This window comes from Arachis ipaensis, chromosome B01 (assembly GCF_000816755.2).
Source record: "Arachis ipaensis cultivar K30076 chromosome B01, Araip1.1, whole genome shotgun sequence".
In the NCBI taxonomy this organism is placed as follows: domain Eukaryota; kingdom Viridiplantae; phylum Streptophyta; class Magnoliopsida; order Fabales; family Fabaceae; genus Arachis; species Arachis ipaensis.
In genome coordinates this window covers 3,132,049-3,143,872 of record NC_029785.2, presented here as the reverse complement: position 1 = coordinate 3,143,872, position 11,824 = coordinate 3,132,049, and the positions used below count along the sequence as shown (strand labels likewise).

General features: G+C 30.9%; 4 protein-coding genes and 1 long non-coding RNA gene across 8 annotated transcripts in view; all 5 read left to right on the top strand.

The window, feature by feature from the left end:
* The window catches only part of LOC107643765, a 3,331-nt gene extending 2,430 nt beyond the window's left edge, over window positions 1-901 (top strand). Inside the window, exon 4 of the mRNA XM_016347534.2 lies at window positions 549-901. Coding sequence (XP_016203020.1) covers window positions 549-644 — 96 coding nt within the window. The 3' untranslated portion in view covers window positions 645-901. The remainder of the gene's footprint in view (window positions 1-548) is intronic.
* Window positions 1,685-3,670, top strand: LOC110268855. 3 transcript variants are annotated; one of them, XM_021115850.1, is made up of 4 exons: window positions 1,685-2,171; window positions 2,401-2,459; window positions 2,904-2,986; window positions 3,304-3,670. In XM_021115850.1, the coding sequence occupies exons 1-3, from the start codon at window positions 1,700-1,702 to the stop codon at window positions 2,937-2,939; spliced, it is 567 nt and encodes a 188-aa protein (XP_020971509.1). In that variant the 5' UTR covers window positions 1,685-1,699; the 3' UTR covers window positions 2,940-2,986; window positions 3,304-3,670. The 3 variants fall into 3 exon arrangements, with proteins under 3 accessions (XP_020971509.1, XP_020971512.1, XP_020971510.1); XM_021115853.1 differs by having other exon boundaries at window positions 3,274-3,670; XM_021115851.1 differs by lacking the exon at window positions 3,304-3,670 and adding an exon at window positions 3,108-3,265.
* On the top strand, window positions 4,862-8,574 carry LOC107643542. Of its 2 annotated transcripts, none has more exons than XM_021115848.1 (6): window positions 4,862-5,200; window positions 6,897-7,079; window positions 7,179-7,241; window positions 7,368-7,409; window positions 7,493-7,940; window positions 8,074-8,574. In XM_021115848.1, exons 2-6 carry the CDS (start codon window positions 6,932-6,934, stop codon window positions 8,234-8,236), a joined length of 864 nt encoding a protein of 287 aa, XP_020971507.1. In that variant the 5' UTR covers window positions 4,862-5,200; window positions 6,897-6,931; the 3' UTR covers window positions 8,237-8,574. The 2 variants fall into 2 exon arrangements, with proteins under 2 accessions (XP_020971507.1, XP_020971503.1); XM_021115844.1 differs by having other exon boundaries at window positions 6,536-7,079.
* Window positions 8,580-11,156, top strand: LOC107644377 (ATP-dependent DNA helicase PIF1-like). The gene is made up of 4 exons (XM_021106748.1): window positions 8,580-8,767; window positions 8,921-9,147; window positions 9,254-10,813; window positions 11,047-11,156. Exons 1-4 carry the CDS (start codon window positions 8,580-8,582, stop codon window positions 11,154-11,156), a joined length of 2,085 nt encoding a protein of 694 aa, XP_020962407.1.
* LOC110268858 overlaps window positions 11,193-11,824 on the top strand; it is a 1,550-nt gene continuing 918 nt past the window's right edge. Inside the window, exon 1 of the long non-coding RNA XR_002357519.1 lies at window positions 11,193-11,408. This is a non-coding gene — a long non-coding RNA (uncharacterized LOC110268858). The remainder of the gene's footprint in view (window positions 11,409-11,824) is intronic.

The window sequence follows — 11,824 nt, the reverse complement described above, 5'->3', positions numbered from 1 at the left end:
TATGATGTTAAAATTAATTAATTAAAATAATTGATAATTGATAATTACTTACCCTCGATTCATTATTACTTACAGAATTGAAATACATACAATTACTAACATATAGTTCTTCAATTTTCCTAAAGACGTATTCACATTTAACTAATTAAATATCCGCTCATAATATTTGATTCAACAAATACTAAAAGATATGTGTATTATCGTTATTTATCATTATACGATAGTACATACATAAATATGAATAATAAAAGAAAAGAAAAAATTTAAATAATGAGTTTAATTTTGATACACTGAGAGTGTAAAGTGTTTTGCAGAGTCGTATAATCACATCCGTTCTTTTGGATGACTATTTACACAGTTAATATGAAAGTTAATTATGTAATTAGATACACGTGTAAAACTATTTTATACTAACAGTACATCAAAATCAAACTCTTGAATAATATCCCTTTTAATTTATTTATGCTCGTGTTTATTACTTGTAACCTTTTTGAATGGAGACAAAGAGAAAAACACTGACAAAATGAATTATTTTGTGAATGTCCCAGGATAAGAATGGTACATGCCATTTGGATGCACAAGTAATTCAAAAAGTAGTGTCCCAAGCTATTCAAAATTGGAGTGAAGTCACACACCAACAATGATCCCTGCTTGTACCACTTTGTTTCGTCCTCTCAAATTCGTTCAGATGTTTACCTTTCTGAATTATTTTGGTATATTATTATTGCAAGAAAATTGCCAGTTTTCCTTAATTAGATATAATTAGATATAGTCTCTCCGATCCCTTGACTTAATGGGATTAGAGAGATTATGTAAGTTATTTCCTCTAAAATGTATGTGAAGAATGTTCTAGATTTCTAGTGTATGTTATATATAAAAGGTATTGACAAATAAAATTAACTATATATATATATAAAAGAGTCCTGAAGACCTTGATGAAGGTTAATGAACCACAAACTTAATTAAGAACAAAGCTATAGCAGAAGAGCTGAGTCTAAGAAATGAAAATAGAAAGGGAAAGTATAAGGAGACAATGGAATATTTGTACAATGTGTACAATGGAGGTTTAAGGAGTATTAGAGATATAACCATTAGTGTTACCTTTTTTGATCAGCTCGGATGGTTATTCTAAATAGTATGGGAGATGTTCATTTTGTAACTCATATAACCCATTGTACACATTGTACAAATAAGCCATTGTCTCCCTAGCGGAACTAAGAAAGAAAACATTGCTTGAGTAATAGGTAAATTGTTATTGAATTCAAAGAGTAATACAATTGATACAAAGCACTGCACTATGAGCTACTATATAGTATGGGAAAAATTTCAAGTGCACCGAGGAACATTGGTGTTCTAATTATTTTAACCGTTGATTTTAATTAATATATATTATATATATTTTTTATAATTCAAATCAATGGTTAAAACAATTGGAATACCGATATTCTCATACACTTGAAACTCTTCTTATAGTATGACAACTAACCACTGCCTAACAATTCAACTACTTACAGAATTCTAGTCACGGTTGAGTCTAATTAGGTTTAATTACTCTGTTGGTTCCTATAGTTTCACGAAATTTTCAATTAGGTCCTTATACTTTTTTTCTTTTCAATTAGGTCCCTATATGTTATTTTTTTTCAATTAAATCCCTAATGTGACAAAAACGTCTAAAATAACAGAATATTCCCTTAAAAAAATGAATATTCTCTTTTTTTGGGATAGCAAGACACTCTTATATTTTTTAAATTCCAAAAAAACCTTCTCACTTCCACACTCACATATCTTTAGCCCTAACTTTTTCATCAAGCTCTCTCCGGATCTGCCGCACGGTGCCCTCTCGCCGCGCCTCCTCCTCTCGGCGTCCCTATCGTGCCTCGTCCCTTGTATTCTACTCATCCCTTGTATTTCGCCGCGTCTCTGTCCCTCTCTCCCTCGCCGCGTCTCACCTACGTGCCTCTGTGCCTCCGTTCTTCCATGCTTCCCTCGCCTCGCCGCGCCGTGCCTCCGTCCCTCCCTCACCACGCCGCCGCTCCGTCCCTCGCGCCTAGTTTCACTGTCTCGCGCCTGCTCTCGTGGCTTCCATTTCAGACAGAGCCTAGGACTAGCTGGATGCAGGGACTTGGGGGGTTGGCCTTGGTTATTGCGTTTCAGACAGAGCCCAGGACCAGGTATGATATTAGTTTTCACTTTTCAGCATCATGATTGTAAAGAAATTTGAGTCTGTCTTCAATTGCATATGTTTTACTTCATGATTACTTGAATACTTGTTTATTGTTTGTTTCTATTTAGGGTTTGATGATCAGTATTCAATAACATAATTCATAACATGATTGTACTAGTGATTTGTGTTCAATGCTTGATTCTCTTTCGGGATGACCTTATTGCTTGGCCCTCCAGGAAGTGGCAAAACAACACTATTGTTGGTTCTGACAGGGAAACTTGACCATTCTCTCAAGGTTTTGAATCTCTAGCCTTTTTTCTTGTCATTTTTTTTGACTAATTTTCTCTATATAATAATTGGTGTTTGAAAGTGGCATCTGCATGCCATGCCATATTGAATCTTTCAAGCATTGCTGCATTAATTTGTCATAGCATTTTTTTGTCTGCTAATATATAGTACCACAAAGGAATTAATTATGAATGAGGTGGAATGAAACTTAATAGTTGATAGTTTCTATTTAATATACTGTTCCTTACGTTGATTCATTGTTTAGATACAAGCTTATAAAAAAATTTTAGTCCCTCTAAAAGATTTTTCCTTTTTAACTATCCATTTATGCTCTTATTTTGTGTATTGGATCTGGCTTTCAAGTACTGATGATAGTTGGAGTTACTGATTTGGAATATTTGTATATGTTATTTTTCAACTTGGAGTTTAATTATCTTAATGTTCCATACAGAGAGATCCACAAGCGCATCTGTGTTGCTGGGAGTGATCCTTCACTTGTGGAATCTCTAACTGAGCCTACGTGGTCCCCGGATGGTATGTAAATTTGGCATCTTCTCTAATCTCTAAACAAGATATTTTCTTAATATCATCAAGTTATGATTTCATTAGACATTGACGCATGATTCTTATTGCTTTAGGTTATTTTAATATGCAGGTGAGCTTTTTTTCATCACAGATAGGAAAAATGGTTTTTGGAATATCCATAGATGGATAATTTTCATTATCTTATTATTGTGCCTTTCTCAACTTCCATATATAATTCTGCCTTTCTCAACTTCCACATATCAGGCAAGCTATCTTGTGCTTCTTATTGACAACAGGAAGTCATATATACTAGTTCTTATTTACAGAATTTGTTAAAGTTGGATGCTTTAAGTGGGAGGAATGGTGCTGGTTCTCAGCCAATGCCAAGAGCTAAACAGTAGACACTATCAAGAGTAGTTGTGACAAGAACGTCATCAGAGAAATATTCTAATTTCAGCTTGCCAACCTCACAATATTCTAAGGAGCAATCTAAATCATGTGAAATCTGCAAACGATTTAAGACTGTTTAAATCCAAGATTATGTGAGAAGCTTGAGGTAAAAAGAAATGGACTTTGAATGCCTCATTGTTTTACATTGTTTTATTTAATTCAGAGTAGAGATAGCAACATTTTGTATGCCTTATGTGTTAGAAAACGAGCGAAAGCATAATAAAAAGTATATTTTTAAGATTTTGTTTATGAGTTATATAATATTTTATTTATGGATTTTAATTTTTTATTATTGTGAAATTTTAATAAAAAAATTATTTGTTTAACATAATGAATCATTGAATAGGGATTATAGAAATATTTTTTATTAAATATTTATAGTTTAACCGAATTTTTAATTAAGTCCTTATAATTTTTTTCTTTTCAATTAGGTCCCTAAGGGTATAAAAGTAATTTCACAATTTACTAACATTTTTTTGACGTTTAACATTAATAGGGACTAAATTGAAAAAAAAATTAACGTATAGAGACCTGATTAAAAAGAAAAAAAATATAAGGACCTAATTGAAAATTTCGCGAAACTATAAGGACCAACAGAGTAATTAATCCGTCTAATTAATCACTATACTTTGGGTAGTTAAATTACACCCTTGATAATATATATACACACACGTGAGTTTAATTTTGACATAACAATACTGATTTTAATTTAATTATAATAAGGTGTGAGAAGTGCTAGCTCCATAAAAAAAAAATAGTTCACGGAGTGAAGTATATTTCACACTTTTAAATTATGTAAAGACTTTATTCTTGATAGATAACGTAAAATTTGTATGTAAATATATATTTTTTTTACGTTCAAAAATGATAGTCTGAAATGTGAATATTTACAGACAGGTGGCTCAATATTATTGGATCCAATAGATTCTATTCTAATTCTAATACTATATTAAAATTGAGATTGAGTATTCCTAAGTCAATTTCAAAAACTAACTCATTCAATAAAAAATATCTCATACTTATAAATTATTTACATGCAGATTTTATCTTATTAGATATAAAACTTGTAATAGTATATATCTCATTTTCTTTAAAATTAATTTATAAGAGAAAATATAACATATGGTCAATTAGAAAACTTTGACTATCTATATATTATACAGGTATAACTATTATAAATGTATAATTTATAAATTAGTTAAAAAGGAGATAATCACTCATGGGAATCCAAAAGTATATATTTTTCCCAAAACACCCCTAATTAAAAAAAAGTTATTTATTTTTTCTATTTTTTATAATTTCTAATTCCTAATATGTTATTGAATTACATAATAAAAATAAGAAAATGTGTGTGTAAGTTTAAACACATACTAAAACTAAGAAATCCATTATATATATCTAATTTTGAAGTCAAAAATTGTCACGTGGCATCTTCTCATTATCTCTAAATAAAAAATGTTTCCCGCTTTTTTTACTCTATTCGCGCTTCTTAAATCCAATCTCAATCCCCAATTGCATATTCAGATTAAGTGCTTAACAAAAAGTTTCTTCCAATTTTAACCCTCTTTCACCTTTGAAATTCCCATGCCCTGTTCCGCTTGAACCTTGGTCTTCAACAGCTTCCGCAACCTTCAGAGAACGCTGCCTCATGAGTCACTTCACTGGGTCTTCTTCTTCCATTTCCATCAACTGAGTCGCTCAATCATCTGCTTTCTAGCACTGTCGACGATTCAACTCACCACCTTACCACTGCATCAATTACTTCAGTTTCATGTGAGCAACTGTGTTATCCTTTCTATCCTTTCTACTCTTACCTTGATCCTAATATGATTAGAGATTGGGTTTGTTCATAACTCTATGCTTATATTCAAGCAAGAGATTGGTCAATCCCTTTACTTTCTTTCACTGTATAGTACATGTTTGATGATTTTGAACTTAATAATCGGTGAATTACTTTACTTCTTTTTTTTTGCACATTACATGTTTGTTGAATTGCTATGCCTAAACTTAGTTGCTGATTTTTTTGAAGCATTGCTTCCTTGCACATTACATGTTTGATGAATTGCTTTGTATTATAAATATTAGGTAGCCGAACTTAATAATCAGTGAATTGCATCACTTCCTTTCTCTTGCACAATACATGTTTGATGAATTGCTAGGCCTAAACTTAGTTGCTGGTTTTTTTATAGCATTACTTCCTTGCACATTACATGTTTGATTAATTGCTTTATATTATAAACATTAGGTAGCAGAACTTAATAATCAGTGAATTGCATCACTTCCTTTCTCTTGCACAATATATGTTTGATGAATTGCTAGGCCTAAACTTAGTTGCTGATTTTTTAATAGCATTGCTTTCTTGCACATTACATGTTTGATTAATTTCTAGGCCTAAACTTAGTTGCTGATTTTTTATAGCATTCCTTTCTATTCCTTACTCTTCCTCTGTCTTTATTTTTCTTCTTCTTTCAAAAACAAAGAACACTTAACAAGAAGAAAGTCTTTCCACCAGGTCCTAGAAGCCTTCCAATAATTGAAAATCTTCACCAATTAGATACTTCTTCCCTTTATCTTCAGCTATTCCAATTCTTAAAGAAATATGGCCCTATATTCTCCATTCAATTAGGTCTAAGGCCAGCAATTGTTATTTCATCCTGGCCAAAGAAGCATTGAAAAATCATGATCGTGAATTTGAAGGAAGACCAAACATGATTGCTCAACAAAAACTTTCCTATAATGGATTGGAGATGTTCTTTTAATTTTATATTCTTATAAGCACACTATAATATTTTAATTCAGATTGAACTTTGTGTGGACCTAATCAGTGTGGTGTATTGCATTACATGATATAAATTGAAACTTTAATTATCACATGAACCTCATTTCAATCTATTATACATGCTATCATTCTTATTTCAATCACATATGGCATTTAACTTGAATTTATACATAAGTTGTTTATACATATCTAAGTAATACTTATTCATTAGTTTGTATAAATTTTATTAGACATCTTTAATTTAAATTGCTTTCTATTTTAAATTATTATATTATGATTTAGTATTTGATATTAGAGCTTATTAGTTTATTCTGTTGTAATTTTTGCAGTTATTATTAGAAAGAAAAGAATGAATTCTACTAAAGATGAGTGCAAAAAGGTTAGATTAAGAAGAAAATCAATATTACTGCTGAAAAGAGGGCGACAAAAAAAACTGGTGACTCTCAAACTAATGAAAGGAATATGAAAAATTTAGGAAAAAGAAAAGTGCTAGCTGAAATCACTAATAGAGAGTCAAAAAAGAAAAAGATTTTCATTGGTATTGGAGAAAATTAAAAAAAAGCTGCAAGGATAGAGAGTTTGTTGCAAGTACTTCATACCTACCAGCACATATGTTGACTGATGAACTTGAAAGACTAGAGTCTTTTACACAAATATTTTTTAATCCAAATGCATTTCAATATGGAGTAGCTGCTGGTCAAGATTATTCAAATACAAAGAAATCTATGACACATCCAAGTTGTCATTTATCTTCTGGACGACATGTGATCAGTGGGATGAAGTTATTTTCTCAAGATTCTGAATTTGATATTTTAGAAGATGGATTAGTTTCTGTTAGAGTTGATTATGATTTCAACTATGATGATATTTCTGGTGAGTTTGCTATGAGAAATTAATTTTTTTATGCTATTAGTACTGTTACCTATTCTGAGTTAGTTTAGTGTTTAACTTTTCTATTTTATATGCAAGCAGCTTCTCAAAAATTTTACTCTCTGAGCATTGGTTTATATGAAAGTAACACTGATTTTCAAGAAGGTACTATTATGCTATGTTTTTATTATATTGTTTCACATATATTTATTTTGTCAATTACTTTTACATTTATTTCATTTTGAAGTTAAATTTATTTAGTTGAGAAATATTATATTTGATATGATACAGGTAATGGTCACCAAGAAAATAACTTTCAGTTCACATATGGAGGTAAAAGGTTACTTTTTACCTATAAATATTCTTTTTCTTTTGTATTGTATATTCTAAAGAAAAAATTTTGTCATATAATGCAGATTATTTTGATTTTGGTGATCCAATTTCAATTTGTCAAGAGTGTGGTGCTTTAATGTGGTATGATGAAAGAAATCGAAAAAATAGAAATTATATCATTCCAGAGTTTAGTCTATGCTGCAGTTTAGGAAAAGTGCAATTGCCTTTTCTAACAGAGCCTCCTGAAGTTCTAAAAGAGTTACTTTATGACTATGGTTCAAAGCATTACAAGAATTTTCAAAATAATATCAGAGCATATAATCAAATGTTTGCATTTACTTCTTCTGCTGGAAAGGTGGACTCATCTATAAACAAAGGCCATAGACGTGCTCCAACGGTCTACAAGATTAGTGGAGAAAATATTCATTATATTGGTAGTTTAATGCCTATGCCCGGTGAAAAACCTAAGTTTGCTCAGTTGTATATCTATGACACAGAAAACGAAGTAAACAATAGAATAGCACCATTTAGGTAATTTGCTTTATCTAAACTCGATTACTAATATGTTTTTTTTTCATTTATATTTTCTGTCTATTTTCTATATCATTTTGTTTAGCTATAGAAGTTCTTTTTTTTTTTACTTCTTTTTTTATTGATGTTGTAGGTCAAATGATTCTGAATATGCTATTGACTCTGAGATTGTTGGCAAGTTACAAAAGATGTTAGATGAGAATAATGCTTTGGCAAAATCATTTAGAATGGCGAAAGAAAGATTTGCAGGTTCTAATACAGAACATGTAAGGTTGAAGCTTTTAAGTTCAAGGTAAAAAGATAGAAGAATTTATAATTTGCCTGATGTTTCTGAAGTGGCAGCTTTAGTTGTTGGTGATATTGATTCTCTTTCATCAACCAGAGATATAATCTTAGAAAGGCAAGATGGTCGCTTAAAGCGTATGAATGAGATTCATGTTGCTTATCTTGGTTTACAATATCCACTTCTTTTTTCATATGGAGAAGATGGCTACAGAATTGATATTCAACATAAAATCATCGGGAGTTTGAAACCTAACAAGAGGAGCAAATTGACCATGCGACAATTTTTTGCATTTAGGCTTCAAACCAGGAAAACAGAAGCTCCAACAATACTGGTTTCTAAAAAACTTTTTCAGCATGCCTGGTCGGAATCCAATTCTATATGAAGATGGTGAAGATATTGATGATATTCTGTCAAAACCCGGGATTGATCAATCAATGTTTACTGCATGGATGGAGGCTAATAACAATTACTCGGAGGCTAAAGAGTTGACATATTCTGAGTTTCCAAGATTCTTTGTTTATAATAAAAAAGAAAAAATCTGGTCAAGAAGAAAGTGTAGCTATACTATTGGAAGGCTTTATTATGTACCTCCAACATGTGGAGAGTTATTTTATTTACGAATGATGTTGAATTTTGTTTGAGGTCCTACCAACTATGACCAAATCAAAAGTGCAAATTGTGTTATTCACAATAGCTTTAGAGATGCTTGCTTTGCTTTGGGATTACTTAATGATGATAGAGAATATATTGAAGCTATCAAAGAAGCTTCATGTTGGGGTTTAGGTGATTATCTAAGGAAGCTTTTCACTGTAATGTTGATGTCAAATAGTGTGAGCAGACCAGAACATGTTTGGAAAGAAACTTGGAGGCTTCTATCTGATGATATTTTGTATAATGAAAGAAAATTGTCTAAAAATTCAGGTTCTCCTTTGATTCTAATAAAAATTTATTTTTTAATGATTCATATTGTGTTTCTTACTATAACTATTTTATTTGTTCTTATATTGTTTTTTCTTTTTATTTGCAGATTTATCTTTGACTGATGAAGAGCTGAAAACAAGATGCTTATATGAAATTGAGATGATATTGCAAGATAATAGGAAGAGCTTAAAAGAATATCCTCATATGCCTTTTCTAGAATATTTTGTGAGGCTGAAATTTCAAAATGGTTTAATTTATAAGGAGCTAAACTATGACAAGAACAATTTGAAAAATGAATTTCAAACATTATTCTCATCCTTAACACAAGAACAACAAGGTGTTTTTGAGAAAATTGTGGAAGCAATTTCTAAAGAAGATGGTGGAGTATTCTTTGTATATGGCCATGGAGGAACAGGTAAGACTTATCTCTGGACAGTTTTGACTTCTTTTTTAAGGTCACAAGGAATGATTGTTCTTACTGTTGCATTGAGTGGAATTGCTGCTTTGCTACTACCTGGAGGTAGAACAGCTCATTCTAGGTTTGCTATACCATTAACGGTGCATGAGGATTCTGTATGTAATATTAAACAAAATAGTGAACTAGCTGAGTTGTTAAAGCAAACAAAGCTTATCATATGGGATGAAGCATCTATGGTTCACAGATATAGTGTTGAGGCAGTTGATAAAAGTTTAAGAGACATTATGTCATCTACAAATAATAATAATGCTAATTTGCCTTTTGGTGGGAAGGTAGTGGTATTTGGTGGAGAATTTAGACAAATTCTTTCTGTCATTCCTGGAGGTGGCAGGACAGAAATTGTTAATGCAAGCATATGTTCCTCTTACATATGGGACTATTGTAGTGTTTTGAGACTTACAAAAAATATGAGATTAGAGGAATCTTCACATGCTGATAATGATGAATTGGCTTTGTTTTCACAATGGATCTTAAATGTTGGAGATGGCAATATAGGTGGGCCTAATGATGGCATCTCTGAGATTATGATTCCTACTGAGTTGCTCATATCAAATTTTGAAGATCCTCTTAGTTCTATTGTGGATTGTATATATCCAAATCTTCTTGAAAATCACTTGGATTCTAATTGGTTGCAATCACGAGCAATTCTTTGTTCTACGCTTGATGTCGTTGAGAAGGTAAATCAATATATTATCATGAAAATTTCAGGAGATGAAAAAATTTACTTGAGTTCAGATAGTGTTGACAAATCTTATGGAAGCGGACAGTATGCTACTGAAACACTTACTCCAGAGTTTTTAAATAGCCTCCAATGTTCAGGATTACCTCATCATGCTTTGAAGTTGAAGGTTGGAATTCCTATAATGCTTTTAAGAAATCTAGACCAATGTGCAGGTTTATGTAATGGCACCAGGCTAATTATAACAAGGTTATCTAATCATGTTATAGAAGCAGAAGTATTAGTTGGAAGCTATCTTGGCAAAAAGGTCTTAATCCCACGCATGTGCATGTCTCCTTCTCAATCACCGTGGCCTTTCAAATTGGATAGGAGACAATTTTCTATTGTTGTCTCATATGCCATGACCATCAATAAAAGTCAAGGACAATCTCTTAGCAATGTTGGAGTGTATCTTTCTAAACCCGTGTTTAGTCATGGACAACTTTATGTTGCTATATCTCGTGTTCGAAGTAAGAAGGGGTTAAAAATTCTTATTCACAATAAAGAAGGGCATGTTTTAAATAGCACAACAAATATTGTATTCAAAAAAATTTTCTCAAATTTAAAATAGCATGTTATTTTTTATTATTACTATTTTTATTTTTTTATTATTTTTATTCTACATTACAATTAAATATTTTAGATATTTTTATTATATTTTATCATAGTTAATTTTAGTCTAAATATACCCGTAATTTTTCAGGGGTAAAAATACTAGTGTCCACTATTAGTAACTACATAATGAGCCAGAATATAATAAGCAGCCACAAGAGATGGCTAATATTCTCAATAACGCGGTTCCCTTTTGGCTAAGATTCAACGTTACTTTGGAACTCAACATGTTCAACCATCTTCCTTTGCTGACTAAGACTTTCTCACGATACATGCAATAGTATATATATTACAAGCTAGCTATATATCACATCATTCATTCAACAAAATTTATATCGCCATTACTAACTCCCTTATGTACTCTGAGACATACACATACATGAAGCTTTTGTGGTATCTTTTGCGCTTCTTCTGTCTCTTTCTGATTCTTTTCCATCCTACCATTGCTGCTAGGTAAATAATAATTACACTACTCTTTAATTACGATACCTACATATATAATAGGTTTAATTATTCTGTTTGATTTTTATAATTTCACAAAATTTTTAATTAGGTCTTTGTATTTTTTTTTTTTTTTAATTGAGTCTTTGCACCAAAATTTTTTTTTAATTGGATCCCTACACTTTTTTTTTTTTCATTTGAGTTCCTGCACCAATTTTTTTTAGTTAGATCCTTATAAAATTAAGTCAATTACTGTCAAGAGAAACTTAATTGAAAAAAAAATTTAGTGCAAAGACCCAATTAAAAGAAAAAAAATTATAAGTACCTAATTGAAAATTTCGGAAAACTGTAAAAATCAATAGAGTAATTAAACCTATATAATATATACGATGAATTTTAGTATGGCTATGTTTATAGTGATTATAGAA

What these genes read in the sequence shown, in the direction of transcription:
- LOC110268855 (XM_021115850.1), top strand. Translation starts at nt 1,700, where the DNA reads ATGAATATTCTCTTTTTTTGGGATAGCAAGACACTCTTATATTTTTTA. An exon ending in CAGACAGAGCCCAGGACCAG is followed by an intron (nt 2,172 to 2,400) that starts GTATGATATTAG and finishes TTGGCCCTCCAG; the next exon opens with GAAGTGGCAAAACAACACTA. An exon ending in AACTTGACCATTCTCTCAAG is followed by an intron (nt 2,460 to 2,903) that starts GTTTTGAATCTC and finishes TGTTCCATACAG; the next exon opens with AGAGATCCACAAGCGCATCT.
- LOC107643542 (XM_021115844.1), top strand. Translation starts at nt 6,818, where the DNA reads ATGTTGACTGATGAACTTGAAAGACTAGAGTCTTTTACACAAATATTT. An exon ending in TAACACTGATTTTCAAGAAG is followed by an intron (nt 7,242 to 7,367) that starts GTACTATTATGC and finishes GATATGATACAG; the next exon opens with GTAATGGTCACCAAGAAAAT. An exon ending in AATAGAATAGCACCATTTAG is followed by an intron (nt 7,941 to 8,073) that starts GTAATTTGCTTT and finishes TTGATGTTGTAG; the next exon opens with GTCAAATGATTCTGAATATG.
- LOC107644377 (XM_021106748.1), top strand. Translation starts at nt 8,580, where the DNA reads ATGCCTGGTCGGAATCCAATTCTATATGAAGATGGTGAAGATATTGAT. An exon ending in AATAAAAAAGAAAAAATCTG is followed by an intron (nt 8,768 to 8,920) that starts GTCAAGAAGAAA and finishes TATTCACAATAG; the next exon opens with CTTTAGAGATGCTTGCTTTG. An exon ending in AAAATTGTCTAAAAATTCAG is followed by an intron (nt 9,148 to 9,253) that starts GTTCTCCTTTGA and finishes TTTTATTTGCAG; the next exon opens with ATTTATCTTTGACTGATGAA.